This window comes from Mastomys coucha, unplaced genomic scaffold (assembly GCF_008632895.1).
Source record: "Mastomys coucha isolate ucsf_1 unplaced genomic scaffold, UCSF_Mcou_1 pScaffold7, whole genome shotgun sequence".
Lineage (NCBI taxonomy): Eukaryota > Metazoa > Chordata > Mammalia > Rodentia > Muridae > Mastomys > Mastomys coucha.
Genome location: NW_022196913.1, coordinates 58,774,148 through 58,791,415, shown reverse-complemented (window position 1 = coordinate 58,791,415; position 17,268 = coordinate 58,774,148). Strand labels below are relative to the sequence as shown.

Genomic DNA, 17,268 nt, shown 5'->3' with positions numbered 1-17,268 from the left:
AGTGCTTCAGTTCTAACCCAGTCCTTATTATATTAGCCGTCTCCTGCTTAAATTACTACATTTCAAGGGCTTCTCATGAGGTATAGGGTAAGGCACCCACCCTTAACCCCTGCAGCGGCTGAATTCCAGCTGCCCATCAGGGCCCTGCACCCATCTCCACATTGCTTCAGCCAGTCTGTGGGACCCCTGCTTCTCTCCTGGCCTTCCACCATGGCTTACTTACAAGTCTCTGCTTCTCGTCTGATTCATGCTGACAGTATCACTGCCTGCAGATCAGGATTGCAAAATGCGGCTCCCAGGCTCCGGCCAGGCCTGCTTGTCTATATAGTTCCTGGGTGGTTATCACACTCCTGGCTGTAACCAAGGAGAAAGCAGCTCCATCAAGAAATAACCAGCATTGCCTTCAGACTCTGTTCCCCTTTCTAAGCCTTCTGCATAGCTTTGACCTTCTCTCTTGACATATTAAACACGGTTTGAGAAGAGCGGTGTTCCTGTAAGCGTTGCCTTACCAGCTCTTCTCTGGTTCTCATGAAAAGTTCATCAGGGTGTGTCATCATGACTTCTGAAGGAGCCAAAGTTCAGAATTCTACAACCTCCAGCCTCATCCTCCCTGTACCAGGGTCCCTTCCCAGCCGATACGTAGTTACCCAAGCCCATTCTCCACGTCAACCCCTTCCCTGCCTCGTGTCCTTCTCTGAAGCCTTCCATTGGATCCTCTGGGATTTGGATTTCTCTTGCCTTACCTGCCCTTCCTCACTTAGTGTGGGTCTCTCCACCAATCGACGGCCATGTCCACCCTGAAGATGTTGCTCCTGTGTAACGAATCCCTGTCTCTGACAAGTTTGAAAATCTATTTCACAAACACACTTGCCAAGCGCCTCCTGCACACGTAGGCCACCAGGTGAGCAGGAAATGGTAGCCTTCCCCAAGTCAGCAACAAACAGAGACATCAGACCACTGGGTGGGTTGGATGACGGCTCTCCAGGAGTTTTTACTCTGAATCTCAACATGGCGCCTTAAGGTAATGCCCGCCTTTACGGTTTGGCTTCTCATGGCTTCTGACGAGTAAAGAGGAAGTGAAGCTCCTGGGAACTTACCTTTTTGTTTTGTTTTTATGCAGTGTGTGTGTGTGTGTGTGTGTGTGTGTGTGTGTGTGTGTGTGAAATCCCCTATAATTGGAGTTACAGACAATTTTGAGCTGTCATGTGGGTGCTGGAAATTAAACCAAGGCAAGGTCTTATCTGGGAATTGAACCTGGGTCTTCTAGAAGAACAGCCGGTGCTCTTAACTGCTGAGCCATCTCTCCAGCCGAAGTCAGAGACTCTCTCTCATTCAGCCTGAAGCTCATTTTTGGCACTGCTAGCCAGTGAGTGTTCAGGATCTTACTGTCTCTTCCCTGTAATGCTAGAATTATAGGTACGTACACTCACGCTTATCCTTTTAAGATGAGTGTGAGAGACTCGAACTCATGTCCTCTTATGTGGAAGGCAAGTGTTCCTCCACCTCCTCAGTCCTAGCCTAACTTTTAAAGGCAACTTTCAATTTGGCCGCTCCCAACTTTGAGTCCTTTATCCTAGACTTTTCTCATGATTTTTCCCCCTTTTGAATCAAGATATCACATGATAAAGTTTGGGAGTATTTCTTTGCCAGGGAGAGAGGGAGGAAGAGAGGGAGGGGGAGAGGGAGAGAGAGACGGAGAGGCACAGACAGAGAGAGAAACAGAGAGACAGAGACAGAGAGAGGCAGAGAGAGAAACAGAGAGAGACAGAGACAGAGAGAGACAGAGACAGAGAGAGAAACAGAGAGAGACAGAGACAGAGAGAGACAGAGAGAGACAGAGGCAGAGAGAGATACAGAGAAAGACAGACAGAGATACAGAGAGAGATGCAGAGAGAGACAGAGACAGAGAGAGATACAGAGAGAGATACAGAGAGAGAGAGAGACAGAGAGAGACAGAGACAGAGAGAGACAGAGAGAGACAGAGGCAGAGAGAGATACAGAGAGAGACAGACAGAGAGAGATACAGAGAGAGATACAGAGAGAGATACAGAGAGAGACAGACAGAGAGAGATACAGAGAGAGAGAGAGAGAGAGAGAGAGAGAGAGAGAGAGAGAGACCACAGCAGCATCTGCATTGATAGCTTTATTGGAACATGGTAAAACAGAATGGACTTGAAGTTCCACCTCAGCTGGTCCTCCCCAGGCATCATGCCAGGAAAGGTTCCAGAAAGTTCACATTTGCAGGAATCTTCTGATGTGTTAGGTTGTTCCTGAGCACTGTGGTCTTGAGCCCTGACTGCTTGTCTCTCTGATCATGCATGTCCATTTGCACCAGAGATCTTGTGCCTCCAGTTAGTTGGCTGTGACTTAATAGACTCACCTGTGATAGACTCCCAAGAAGATGTCTAAGTGGGTTTCAGAGGGAGTTTGATAAAGAGACTCAATGGCCATCTCTGGGAGTCATCAGGCCAAATTACTCCTTGAAGGCTAGCCCTTAAAATATTACTGTGGACCATTCTTTGCACATTTCCCTGACAACTTTAAGCTTCTACTACATGTGAATACTCTTCCAGAGACCCAAGAGGCAAAGGCTCAACAGAAGGAACTCACGCATAGAGGAGGAAGATGGTATCCAAGAAACCATAGCTGACTATCATAACCGAGCCAATGGCTTCTACAGAAAGTCCCATGGTATGTGGCAAGGGCCTGGTATAGGAAGGGTCAGAACAGACAAGGAGGAAATCCTCAAGGAAATGGTATTTTTCCATGAGATCTCATGGTGTCAACTTGTCCAGAAGAGAAAGGAGCATTTGAGGTCATGAAAATAACACTCTGAGTGCCCTGTTTGTTAGAAATAGTAGATCTAAATAAAATGATATGACAAACTGGGTGGAACTAAGAGAAGGTAGGGGATGGTGAAGCAGGAAGCTGGAGGGACATGGAAACTGACAAGGCCAGGCCTGCAGGCCATTCTAAGGAAGGTTCTATCCTGGATGTGACACAGTAGGCTATCAATTTTCACAGCCCACGGAGGCTGCTGTGTGGAGAGGTGATGGGAAGAAGAAGGTGGGGTGGGTGTAGGAAGGAGATCTAAGCATCTTTTCCAGTTGTCCCAATGGAGACTGCAGCAGCAGGGTCATGTGAGACAGGAAAGATGAAGACTATCAGTTGGATGGTGGATACGTGTTGGAGCTGAGACTCTAGAGTTATCCACCCTGAGAAGAAGCAAGGTAAAAGGAGGGGCTGATGCTGACCAAGGCTTTTGAAGCCCGGGATGTATCCTTTGCTTCAGAAGGGGGCTTTGGAGAAGCAGGCAAGGGAGAAGTTGGAGAGTGTAGTTGTGGACTTGTTCAAGGTAAGATACCTTTGAAATCTGCAGGTGGCAGTGACCCAGTGTCTGATGCTTTGCCTACAGTTGTGAATCAGTAAATAATCTCCTTATGTTTGGTGATGAAAGTCATGGATGTCGATGAAGTCCCAAAGGGAGAGCCAAGGTGAGAAATCCCATCCCTGAGCCTCAGGGTACGGTCACATCTAATGGTTGTGTGGAGGACAACGAGTCACAAAGAGGGCTGGAAAGTCACCTAAAAGGTGGGCATGGTGGGGGGCAGGAGAGGGTCCAGAAAACATGACTATCAAGGAGGGGTTGAGGTCAGGGAAGGGCAATACCAATGAGAAGCCCCAGGGGAGAGAAGCCCAAAGACATCCTCTTCTCTCTAGAGCTCTCACCAGCTCCACCTCCAGTCTCTTCAGTAGTTCTCTAATTACAGAAAGGGAGCCTATCCATGTATACAGAGGAATATAGAGCTGTCAGAGGGGCCAGGAATTTGTTCTGGTCACAGATGAGGGTGGCGCTAGGTCGACCCACCCAACTGTACTCTTTGCATCTTCCCAACTTCTACCTGTGCTTGCTTGGGACTCAATAGACACACTCTGCCCCACAAGCCCACTGTACACTACTTCTTGTTGATAATGAGCCCAATCAATGGCTGTAGCTCATCATGGAGGGCTTCCTGAAGGGCTAAGACTTGCTAGAGGAGGGTTAGTTGAGTTAAGGAACTGTCTTGGCTTCTCTTCTGAGTGTCAGTGTAGTTTAGAAAACATGGACGTAAGCCTGGATTTTCATCCCATCCATCCATCCATACACCCATCCATCCATCCATCCATCTACCCATCCATTCACCCACCCACCCACCCATCCATCCATCCATCCATCTATCCATTCATCCATCTATCATCAATCCATCCAACCATCATCCATATACCCATCCATCATCCATTCATCCATCCATCCACCCACCCACCCATCCATCCATCCACCAATCATCTATCCATCCATCCATCCATCCATCCACCCACCCACCAATCCATCCATCCATCTGTCCATCCATCTGTCCATCCATCATCCATCTGTCCATCCATCCATCATCCATCTGTCCATCCATCCATCCATCTACACATCCACCATCCATCCATCCATCCATCTATCCATTCATCCATCTATCATCAATCCATCCACCCATCCATCATCCATCTGTCCATCCATCCATCCACCTACCCATCCATCCATCCATCCATCTGTCCATCCATCCATCATCCATCTGTCCATCCATCTATCATCCATCTGTCCATCCATCTATCATCCATCTGTCCATCCATCCATCCATCTACACATCCATCATCTATCCATCCATCCATCTTCCCACACACTCATTCACTCACCAAGTACTTTCTGAGTACCTCTATACCTCTAAATGTGAGCACATTTTCTGGGTGAGTGGCCTGAGCTACATTCCACTCTACCCTGACTCTCAGTTTCCATCTCTATAAAGTCTGGAGAGCGATGCTTATCCTAAGCATCATATGTATAAAAATTATGAGAGCCTGTGTAGGCAGAGTACCTGAATGTTAGGTGTTCACGGAGGGCAATCTCTCTCCTCTTCCTTCTCTTCCATTCCCTTCTTTTCTGCTCATACTGAGACCCCCCCGAGGGGAGTGAGAACAGTGCTTTATGGTAGCATCCTTTGCCCCGCTTAGCAGATGTGCATGTTTTCTACAGAAGCATGTCCATGCACACCTGTGTATTCATCTCTGTCCTGCTCTCTCTGCTCATGACTCCTAGGGCCAGCATCAACATGAGCTTTGAACCCAAGGAACTCAGCCTAAACAAGCCTAAGTACCTGTGTGGAATCCACTCCCGGGAAAGCTGTTTTGTGTGTTCTCCAGGGTCAGGCTGGAGTTCGTCCTCAGTGGTTTGGTGGGGCTTGGTCTACAGGGGCTCCAGAAAGGAGGACCAAGGGATAAGGCTAGTATGTTGGTGTCCTGGGTAGGATCTAGACAGCCTCACAGGGCAACACCCCCATTCCTTCCTGTGATGGTGTCCTTTCTGTCTCCTCAGACAGTGGCTCCCCCAGTCGCTCTTCTGACAGTCCTTCTGGGTGTTGCTGGAGGAAGCGAAGCCTCCACAGGTTCTTGCAGCAGCTTAGGAGGTTATTGGAGCATGTGGTACAAGACGGTGCTGCTGTTTTCCTGCAGAGACACAAAGCACAGGTCACAGCTGGGGTGCTGCCGTGGCTAACCTTGCTTGTCGGCTTGACATACAGGGAAAGAGGGACCCTCAGTTGAGAGATGGCCTCCGTCAGATTGGCCTATCTGCGGTAACTTTTCTTGAGGGCTAACTGATGGAAGAGGATACAGTCCACTGTGGGTGGTACCATCCCTAGGCAGGAGGTCATGGGCTTTGTTAAGGAAGCTAGCTGAGCAACCCCGAGTGAGCAAGCCAGTAAGCAGCTGCCCTGTGGGTTTCCATATCTGTGTTCATCTTTCAGTGTTTGTATTGCTGGAGATGGAAGCCAGAGCCATCTCACATATGTCTGGGGAAGCTTGGGAAAACACCAAAGTTCCTGACATCCAGTGGGACAATCAAGCTCTCCTGCTCGCCACACGGTGGCTATGGCTATGGACGCCTGGCTTTGAAGGCTCCGTGGACAAGGACTCTGCTGCTTCCCAGGCTCCTTCTGTGTGTGGCACACCCTGGCTGAGTCACTGCTGGGAACTCCCAGGTGGCCCATGGCCTTCCCTCCTAACACTCTGTACCTTCATCTGAAGGGTAAGGTCAGGCCTGTGGCATTTTAGAGGCTCTCGCTCCCACACGAGCAGCCATGTACATATTTGGCTAAGTTAGCGGGGAGGTGTCTGCCCTTGGAAGGACATTCCAGTAGCTCTGAGAAAGTACTTCTTGCTGAAATTATTACCGAGGAGCCACGTGAGGCTGAAGAGAACTAGCTTTTGCCCTCTAAGGAGCCTCGTAATTCATCATGACATGTTCACAGTACAATGTCAGCACACAGAACCAACAAAGAGACACAAACAACTCGGATAATCCCCCTACTCCGCAAATCTTCTTGGTACATAATTCAGCTATTAGATACTTTTGAATGAAATACACTAGCCATCCAAACAGATCCTACTTTAAATACATATACATGATTTAAAGAATATTTTAGTAAAGAAGTAGAACTTCACAAGCACCTGATTCACTTCAGCAAATAATTCCTTCTATCTACATTTTATCTTTTATATAGATGGTATCATGTTTTATGATTTTTTCCCCTCTGATGAGGCTGACTCTCTATTCTTACCTATAACCCTGAAACAGGTCTCTCATTGAACTTGAAGTACGACCTTTTGGGTCGGCAAGCTGGCTGGCTAGCAAGCTGTGGAGATCCACTTGTCTCTACCCTTCCACACTGGGGTTATAAGCACATGTGACCATGCCTGGCTTTTTAATGTGGGTTCCGGGGATTCGAACTCAGCTCCTCATGCTTGTGTATTGAGTGCTTTTACCCACTGTGCCAGCAACTCAGCCCCCATTTGCCTTCATTTTAATAGCTGTGTTTTATTTATTTTTCCTCCTGGGTTTGTTTATGAAAATCCTTTTACATCCCAAAGTCATCAAAGTATTCTATTTTTTTTCCTTCTACAAGTTTAAATGTTGCCTTTGATATTGGAATTGACTTTTGTATGCCACATGGTATACTGCTGGTCTTGTGTGTGTCAGCTTGACACAAGCTGGAGTTTTCACAGAGAAAGGAGCCTCCCTTGAGGAAATGCCTCCATGAGATACAGCTGTAAGGCATTTTCTCAATTAGTGATCAAGAATGGGAGAGCCCCTTGTGGGTGGTACCATCCCTGGGCTGGTAGTGCTGGGTTTTATAAGAAAGCAAGCTGAGCAAGCCAGGGGAAGCAAGCCAGTAAGGAACATCCCTCGATGGCCTCTGCCTCAGCTCCTGCCTCCAAGTTCCTGCCCTGTGTGAGTTCCTGTCCTGACTTCCTTTGGTGATGAACAGCAATGTGGAAGTGTGAGCTGAATAAACCCTTTGCTCCCCAACTTGGTTCTTGGTCATGATGTTTTGTGCAGGAATAAAAACCCTGACATGTGGCTTCGAGACAGGGTTTCTCTGTGTAGCCCAGGCTGTCCTGGAACTCACTCTGTAGACCAGGCTGGCCTCGAACTCAGAAATCCGCCTGCCTCTGCCTCCCAAGTGCTGGGATTAAAGGCGTGTGCCACCACTGCCAGGCCCATTCGCCTTTTTAATGTGCAAATGGTTTTCTTACCTGTGTGTGGTGCTGACTGAACGTCTCTACTTGATTATTGTTTCCCTTTGGGTGGACATGGTATTATTATTATTAATTTTATCAAAATCTACAAAAATGTCCTCCATTCTTTATGCCATGGACCTGTTGATTTTTCCAGAATTTTCCGCAGAACTGCTGTTGGGTTTGTTGTCCTTCTTTTGACCAAGCCTTGGTCTTTTGCTTCACAAATGTCTACGTTGTGGTTGATCTTTTCTTTACTCTGTATGGGTGCACAGTGTTGATTTCTTTAACTTTGTAAGTTGAACTTTTAGTTCTTAAGTTTCACCTGCATTTCCCTTGGCAGGTACTTTGAGGAACGGTGTATGTTCTGAGGTCTTGTTTCCATTGTCCTGTACTCAACAATATTTCCTAATAGCTTAAAGAATTTTTTTTCTTCATTCCACCAACTAAGGAATGTGTTTACAAGGTTAGCAAAGGTTTCTTTTGCTATTTAACTTTATCATTGTTAGGAGACTGCTCTATGAACAGAGTTCTAGTAGATGCTCAACTCTTTTTTTCTTCAGTTTATTCTTTTGAGACAGGATCTCAATATGTAGGCCAGGTTAGCCTGGATCTTGCTATGTAGCCCTGGCTGGCCTCGAACTCACACAGATCCACCTGCCTCTGCCTCTGCCTCTGCCTCTGGGACTAAGTGTATCCCAGCTGTAGACAACTCTTTTGTGTTCGAATGTGTTCTGCCTTTTTGGGGAAGACACATTACACTTTCGATTGTGTGAATATTGATACATCTTTTAAATACTGATAATATATTATACATTCTAATGAGTTGTGAGGGTTTGTGTGTGTGTGTGTGTGTGTGTGTGTGTGTTTCTGTTAGCTTTACATGTTTTTCAAGCTAGGATCATTTGGCACATATGAATTAAAATTATCTTTCTGATAGATTAGCTCATCAAAATACATTGGCCATATTTGTCCTTAATAATACCTTCCACTCATTGTTTATTTTGTATGATATTAATAGAGCTATCTAGATTTCTTTTTGTTAGTATTAGTGTGTGGCATCTAATATATATGCTCTTCCTAATACTATCAATATTTCTGTTTCATATTTGTTAAATCTCTTTATTATAAAATACTTGTTTAAAAAATCAAATCTGACCATGTCCCTTCTTTTAAAACCTTATTTACTATTCTTCTTCTTATTTCACTATTATTGTTATTATTGGCTGTGCAGTGTGTAGGGTGTACAAATGCTGTTGCTTGCTTGTCATGGTCAGAGGACAGGTTTGTCCAGCCAATTCTCTCTTGCTACCTCTGCATGGCTTCCGGGAACTGTGCACCAAGCTCAGTTGAGCCATGTCACAGGCACTTCTGTTGAGGCCGTGTCTCACCCTGTAGCCCAGGCAGGCCTTGAATCCATGTTCCCCTATCTCAGGTCCCCAGTGCTGGGACTATAGGTGTGTGCTGCCACGCCCGGCTCTTTATATCTTTAATTGGTCATTTTATTCCATTGGCCAATGAGATTCCTGATATATTTTCACTTGTTCCTTTTCTTTTTTAAAAAGATTTATTTATTTTATTTATGTGAGTACACCGTAGCTGTCTTCAGACACACCAGAAGAGAGCATCAGATCTTATTACAGATGGTTGTGAGCCACCGTGTGGTTACTGGGAATTGAACTCAGGACCTCTGGAAGAGCAGTCAGTGCTCTTAACTGCTGAGTCATGTCTCCAGCCCCTCCCTTGTTTATTTCATCTTGATTTCTATTTCACCATTAACCTACCCAGCCTAAATGTCACCATACTTTCTTTCTGTCTTCCAAACTGCCGCCCCTTCCTTCATTCCCTCACCACAGACAGCATCGTATAGGTTTCTATTTTCCCTTTTAAGGTAAGGCTACCTAGGGCGTTCTGACCTGCATACGTGCGAAGCCCAGTGGCTTCACCAAACATGATAGGAGTCACACAGAGTGCAGACTCCAGCCTAGGCTCGCAGAGACGCTAGAAGGCTTTCCAGTCCTCAGCGCCTCTCACAGCCCTACACCCATTTCTGCCCTGAGCCCCAACACCCATTTCTGCCCTGAGCCCCAACACCCATTTCTGCCCTGAGCCCCACACCCATTTCTGCCCTGAGCCCCACACCCATTTCTGCCTTGAGCCCCACCACTTGCTGCCAAGATTGTTGATTGGGCTCCAAAAGAGATCAGAGCCATCTTTTCATTGTCTTCTCCTGGGAACCCTTTAACTTTCCCCTGAGGTCCCTACTCTAGCCCATGTGGAAGAGGAGAAGTTGACCTCTCCCCTTGGCTGTGTTTCAGGATAGAAAAACCAAGACCTAATTCTATCAATGATTTTTTTTTTTAATTTTGATGGTTTTATTTTTTTCTTCTTCACTATTTTTTTTTTTTTTTTTTTTTTTTTTTTTTTTTTTTTACATGTTGGAGGGATACCTAGTGAATGAAACTTAGTCTTGAAACATTTACTGGAGCAGTATTGGGGAGAGCATCTTTCTATTGGGTCTGAAAAGACAGGAAGACAGGAGCTTGGGCCAGCTGCAGGTTACGTGGGAGAAGGAAGCCTGTTGATGGTGAGAGGCCGAGCTGAGATCTGACCAGGGACCAGTCCCTCGTGACCTTCAGCACTGGTTCTAGTCGCGTTCAAGCTACCCTTGATTTCACAGTTCTGTGAGTCAGTGACCACTTCCACCGTCTTTCTTTACTGAATTTCTGTTACTGGTGCATACCCATGTCCAGACTAAGAATACTCCTAAATACATATTATTTGAATGAACTGATGGTGTTAGAATACATTCAGCCACCAGGGGTCAGAACCCAGCATCGGTGCTCCCCCAGGGGATGCCTTCCACAGCTCCTCTCCAGACTCCGGGCTTCCCTCTATGATATTAGTAACAGCAGCATCCCAGGACACGAGCCCCAGGGCCTTCTTCCATTGACCTCTACTGCCTGCAGGACAGATGGCCAGATGGAACCACCGCCTGCTCTGCTTTTGTCTGTAACTCTGTATATGTTGTTCCTTCAGGGTGTCGGGGCTGGAACCCAGGGCCCCACACATGCTAGCTCTACCACAGAGCTATGTCCCCAGCCCATTCTTTCTCGTTTGATGACAGTTTCTACTCCTGTTTCAAGGCTGTTCGGTTGTCACCTCCTTGGGCGGCTGTCTCCGAGGTCTCCCAGAATCACCACCTCCTCTCATGTTTCTGCACTTACTTCCCTGAGCTGCCCACGGGATCGATTCTCTGTCTGCCAGACTAAGTTAAGGGCGTCATAGCAGCAGGTGGCAAAGTTTTTTTTCTTTTTGCATTTGACAAACCACGTATGTTTATTTGTGTGTGTCACATATGCCGCCCTGCCCAATGTGGAAAGTCAAGAGACAACTTTTAACAGTTGGTTTGCTACTTCCACGATGTGGGGACCCAGGGATCTAACTCAGCGCCTCGGGCTTGGCAGCAATCACCTCCACCCTCTGAGCCATCTCCCTGTCCTCCACCCTCTGAGCCATCTCCCTGTCCTGGATCTTTCACCTTCTACCTATTGTCTACCTCAGAGTGGATGTTCATTTGTCTAATGAATGAATGCTTCAGGCAATCTCAAGAGACAGCGGCCCACTGTCTGACTTCTGACTGGGCCAGTTTAGACAGGCAGGTGTGGGAACGCCTACTCTGGTTGACTGTAGCAGTGCTCACCTGGTTGCTGGCTTCCCTGCCTCTCACAGCTAGCCTGCCAGAGCCTTGAAAGCAGGAAGCCCAGCAGACCGTGGTGGGTGTGAATGTGAGTGCACGCATGTGCGTGAGTGTGTGTGTGTGTTGGCGGTGGCACCATTTCAGCAGATATCTGAACAATAACTAAATAACGGTGCCCTTGGGTGTGTTTGAACAGTGTCTGAGTTTGATCCCTGGGACCTACTCGATGGAAGGAGAGAACCAACTCCCATAGGTTGTCTTTTGACTTCCTGTGTATACACCATGGTGTGTGCGCACAAACACACACACACACACACACACTAAGATACTGTGATTTTTAAAACCCACAGAAAATAATTGACAAGCAACAGCCCCGCCTGCATCTCTAACTGGTCGCCATACCCCGATCTCCTCCACTGTCACAGCGATGCTACAAGGCAAATGTTTTCACCACAAAACGGAGGCCCCAGGGAGGTGGAGATGCCCCAAGGACTGTCATTAGAGGGCAATTTGAGCCACCTGACTCTGAAGCACACTACCTTCTTCCTATGACAAGTGGCTGCTCTCTGGGAGGCAGACTACAGGCGTGTGATAGAAGGCTACTGGAAGACAACCTCGGAGACAACAAGATGGGCGACCAACCTCCAGTGACTTATGGTGATGGCGTGCACAGGTCAAAGGCTGAGGTATAGACAGAGAATAATGTGTGGACCATCGAGTGAGCAGAAAGCAAGAGCTCGTGAGATTAAGAGTGTGCACTTGCGTGTGGCTGGGCTTGCACGCACACACGTGCATGCCCACTGCCTGAGCATGTGTGTCTACCCTGCCTGTGAGCTGAACCAGCTCTGTTATGAGAGCTGTGTGGGACAGAAGCCATTTCCTGTTCAGAGGTGTGAGAAGGGGGGCATTTGTGTTTTGCCCGGGACAATGGATGGGAATTCAACAGCATCTCCAAATGTTTGCGGGTGTGGGTTAAGGGAACACCGTGAGCTGCGGCTTTGTTCTGAGGACAGCGGAGGAGAAGATGCAGAGGAGACAGAAATAAATCTTTTCTGTGGCAGCAGGATGGTCCTGACTGGGGTATGGTCTCCAGGTATTGGGGAGCTACTGAAGGCTCTGGAGTGCAGGGGTATAGGAACTGTCTACCATTTTTGGCAGTTCCCTGTGGCCTAGGCTGACCCTTCCTCAGGACTCTGTGGAGGCCGAGTGTCTCAGAAGATAGGGGAAAGGAGCTTGCCCTTCCATTGTTGCCCCTCCCACAAAGGTGCCCTTGCTAAAGGCTTGGTGGTCAGTCAGGTGTACTGGTGGGGTCCATGTGCCAGGGTGGTGTGGGGTGTGTGCCTTTAAAAGGAGGGGCTTAGTGGAGGGAGTTGGGCCATTTACAGCAAAGGTGCTCTGGAGAGGGATTTGGCCCAGCTGCCTCCTCCCTCTCTGCCTCCCAGCCACTAAGAGGAGGAGGAGGAGGCTTGCCAGCATTCTCTGGTCTACTTGCCACCTCAGGCAAAGCAGACAAAGGCCACACACTGAGGCTTCTCGGCCTAAGGAGAACCTGTGTTTTGAAGCTATTTCACCTCACTGATAGAATGCTGACCAATATACCCCCTGTGAGGAAATAGTCCCCCAGCACTGGGAGGGTGCAGGGAAGGGGGCTTAGGCGGATCTCACAGATGTCCTGTCTCAAGGCAAAGTGTGTGGTCCCACATTCATCTTGAGCTTGTGCAGGGCATGTGACCTACGGCTCTCTCAGCAGCCTGTTGGCTGGGCACCAGCTCCGGTATCCAGAGATTCAGGTCTAGCCATGTACATGTTCCTGGTAAGTACAAGGATGTAGGCTACACCCACCTGCTAGACCTAAACTCTGGGCACTGAGCGCTGGGGACTACAGAAAAGCCGTCATCTGTGAACGATTGCGCACACCAGGCCTGGCCCTAGGCATCTTGTGTACTGGGTCGCTTGTCACACTGACGCTGGAGGTGGATTCCTGTACTGTGGAGGGGGGCAAAGGTCAGACAAGTTCGGGGGGGGGGGAAACTTGCCTGAGGCAACACAGCCAACAGGTTGGTGCTGGGTATGTGTAGTGGCTAGTCCTGGGTGTCAGCTTGACTGTATCTGGAATGAACTATAGTCCAGATTTGGAGGGCTCACCTGTGATCCAGATCTTGAGGCTGGAAGACACAAGTTTCTAACCTGGATCTTGGCACATATACCTTGAGGCACAGTGGTCATGAAAACGTTTAGGCCCAGGCAAGGTAGTACACACCTTTAATCCCAGGAGACGAAGGCAAGGAGATCAAGGTCGGCCTGGGACAAAGCAAGTCCCCGATCTAGGCTTGGTGGTACACACTTCTAATCTGGGCCGCACCTGCTGAAGATGCATGTAAGGACTTTGGAAGAAGGCTGACTCACTCTTCGCCTGCTCGCACTTACTTGCCAGCCCCTCTGTTGGAACCTACATCTACAGAAGAGCAGCTGAAACAACTAGCCTCGTGGGACTGAGCAGCTACTAGATTCGTGGACTTCCCACCCACAGCTGCCCATTGTTGGGCTAACTGGACTACAGACTGTCAGTCATCACAATAAATTCCCTCAGTATAGAGAGACATTCTGTAAGTTCTGACTCTAGAGAACCCTGACTAATTCGCGTGAGCTTGTTGCTTGAAGGAGAAACAAAGGCGTGGGGAACCCTACTTCCTATTTAGCTCCTCCCATCTCTTTGTCACCCAGTGGCATTGAACCTCTGGACAAAAACCTGTGAGAGTGTCCAAGACTCACTTCACATTACAATTCCCATGTGAAGCAGAGCATTTGTTGAATCATCTCTAGATGAGGACCTGGAACCCAGGGACTTCGGTCACTTTCCCATGGACTCAATGCAAATAAAGATGTCAGTTTCCAGGGAGACCAGCTGCACCAGGCATCCTGCCATGCTCTCCTCAGGATGCATGAAGCAGAACTGGGGCCTGGAGCTACGTGGTTCCATCTCTCTGGAATGTGGGGGCCACTCAGGTCTCCCTTGTCCTGTCTCCTTGTGAATCCTCTCTTGAAACTGGATTTTTATAAAGTAATTAGTGTGTGGTGTTTGTGTATGTGTGAGAGAGAGAGAGAGCACACGTGTGGAGGTGTGTGTGTGTGAGAGAGAGCACACGTGTGGAGGTGTGTGTGTGTGTGAGAGAGAGAGAGCACACGTGTGGAGGTCAGAGAATAGCTTGCAGGAGCCAGCACTCAGCTCTCTGTGCCATGTAGGTCCTGGGTTTTAAACTTTGGTCATCCGTGCCACCAGCCCCAGGATTGTTTAAGTTAAAGGAGATCCTAAATGTTGGTATTCTGTCTGGACTCCACCCCCACAGTTACCTGGCAGCAGCCAGGTATGCTCCTCCCCACAGTTACCTGGCAACGGCCAGGTAGGCCTGACTCACTATAAAAGTGGCTGCTCACCCCCTCCTCTCTCTCTCTTGCTCTTTTGTCTCTCTTACTTTTGCCTCTTGCCCCTCGTTCCCCTCCTCTCCCCATTCCTTCCTCCCCATCTCCACATGGTCATGGCTGGCCTCTACTTCTCTACTCTCTCCTTCTCTCTGCCTCTACTACCCTCTTAACTCCCCTCCCCATGCCCTAAATAAACTCTATTCTAACCTATACCATTGTGTGGCTGGACCCTCAGGGGGAAGGGATGCCTTGGCATGGGCCCGCCGAGACATCCCCTCCCCCTACACGCCCCCCACACCCATAGAACATATTCTTACATATTCCTTTCTCTTTTTATAACCACAACACTAAACTCCCTCCAAACTCATGCCAGTGGCTGCTTATGAAGAAGACTCCAGGGCATCTGATGCATTCTGGAAGTTCACTCCCCTTGCTCCTTGTACCTCATGTTGAGGCAGGCAAAGTGGCACGCCCGCGGCATCAATAGTGAACCTGAAACTTGGTGAAGCCTGTCATTAGACCCTGCTCTGGGGCTCCATAGCCTATGCGTGTCTCCTAGGTATCCATGCTAGTCTCTTCTCTGAGTCCCTGATTTGCTCTCCGATGTCTCAAGGGCTTCAGCCTTGAAGTGAGGACTGGGATTTTCCTTCACATGGCTTCTCCTCAGCTCCCTCCGAAGCACTTCCCCCTTCTAGGTTCCTACCACGATCTTTCTAGGCCAGTGCTCTTTCCTCCTGTTTGGTCTTTATCCTCTGCTCTGGTCAGCTGGACACGCAACTCTTACAGTAGCCTACGGCTCTGAGGAAGTGATGCCATCAGTTGTGGCTAGCAGCAGGAAGGCCCATGTAGCCTGTCCCAAAGACAAGCAAAGTGGAACAAATGGCCTGAATAATATCCCTTCCCTCCGGCCCGGAACCCTGTTTCTAGAAACTCAGTTTCTAGGAAAAGTCTGAAAGAATTATCACTGGGCACTCTCTGTTCCAGGATGTTCATCTTGGAGAGGCCATCGGCAGCAAACAGACAAAAAGCAACATGAGCCAGGGCCTGTGCATAGGACTGATTCCTGAGAGTGCCCAGAGAAGCTTAGCAGCTGCCAGCTGAGATCCAGGCCATACATTCCAACTGTGCTGGCACAGAAATACTACAGGACTGGTCTAGAGGGGCCCAGACAGCCTGGGGAACTTACCCCAGAGGCTGGAGGTGGGGTGAGTCCTGGAGTGACTGCCTTCAGCATCCAGAGTCACTGGGGTCACAGATGGAAGTGACAGAGTTGTCTGACACTGGAAACTTAAGGTTTTCCTTCATCTGTGACATCGTGGTCTGTCTGCTCCCTGTGCAGAAAGAAAGGAAGGCTCTTACCCTTGGGGACACCCAGGCACATGCTGACATCTAGAGGTGTTGACACGGTTGGCCCACTTCTCAGACAGAGGCAGTTTTAGAGAAAGGAAGTGATGCCCAGGTCAGCTGGCTGCCCCTGGGAGACAGCTTCCAGGAGATGCTCCAATGGCCAGCCTCACAGGGATTAGGCGTGAGCTGGCAAAATGGAGACTCGATGAATCAAAGACTTGATGAATCAGAGCAAGCATCAGCTGCCACCGGGGGGTGGGGGTGGGCAGAAGAATGGATGGAGGGAGATGGTGAGGGAGGGAGAGAGAGATGGAGAGGCGGCGGGGGGTGGGGGGTAAGAGGCAAAGCTTCATGGAGGCCAGCCCACAGGGAGAGATGGGAAGAGCAGAGCACAGGCCTGTCGCCATGTGTCACCATGTGTCACCACGTGTCACCACGTGTGCACCTGGACGTGGACAGCAAGAATAAGGATCCTGTGTGACTTTCAATTGTAGATTGTATTTGAACAGAAGTTAGCATTCCCTCCAAGAGGGGAAAGGGAGGTTTAGAAGGTCATGGAACTTATAAGAAACTTCCTTCACTCCAGAGCTTATGCAAATGGAAGCCATTGCTCTGGAGGGGGTGGTGCAGCCACTTGGGGAGCTGCAGTGCATCAGTGTCCCTCAAGCTCAGGGATGTAGCTGTCTGAATTGCACATGCTCATGTGCCCCCAGGAAACCCATCAGTGTGCCCGGCTGGATCTAGGTGGACTCGTCTCCCTGGACCTATTCTGCCCTTTGTTTCTAGGATGAATTGAAAGCAATAGTCAGGGACTTCCCTGCCACCTCTCTTGAAAGCCAGTCAGTGGGTGATGGTGGTATGTGGGCAGTCAGTCCTCCAATCCTGTACTGAGTCTCATGTGGGCTGTGATGTAGTGTGCCCTGTGCCCTGCAGCTTTAGCATGGGGGCACATACAGGACAAGAAGACCTACTGATGGCCACCCTTCAGCCCTTGGTACAGGTCCCCATTCACTTCTTATCTCTGGGCAGGGAGGACATGACAGCCCAGTCAGAGGAGTCTTAGAGGTAAGACACCCTGCGATGCTATTTCACCCTGGCTCCTAACACTCTGCTGTAAATACCTTCTGTCACCCCAAAGCAATGACCCCTGGGGCTCACTGCTGTTTCTTCAGAGACAGGACAAGCTCTTTTACAGGTGA

The 17,268-nt window shown here is 48.8% G+C and overlaps 1 protein-coding gene across 2 annotated transcripts in view; it reads right to left on the bottom strand.

Moving 5' to 3' along the window:
- Positions 1-4,632: 4,632 nt before the first annotated feature.
- Positions 4,633-17,268, bottom strand: part of Hrh2 (histamine receptor H2) — a 42,182-nt gene continuing 29,546 nt past the window's right edge. Inside the window, exons 3-4 of one of the 2 annotated variants that reach the window (XR_004115224.1) lie at positions 15,909-16,053; positions 5,423-5,529 (exon numbers count right to left, since the gene is read on the bottom strand). Coding sequence is in view for 1 of the 2 variants with exons in the window: in XM_031359111.1 (XP_031214971.1) it covers positions 5,334-5,529 (196 nt within the window). In the remaining variant the exon portion in view is untranslated. Of the gene's footprint in view, positions 5,530-15,908; positions 16,054-17,268 lie in introns of both variants that reach the window. The other variant, XM_031359111.1, reaches the window with a different exon arrangement.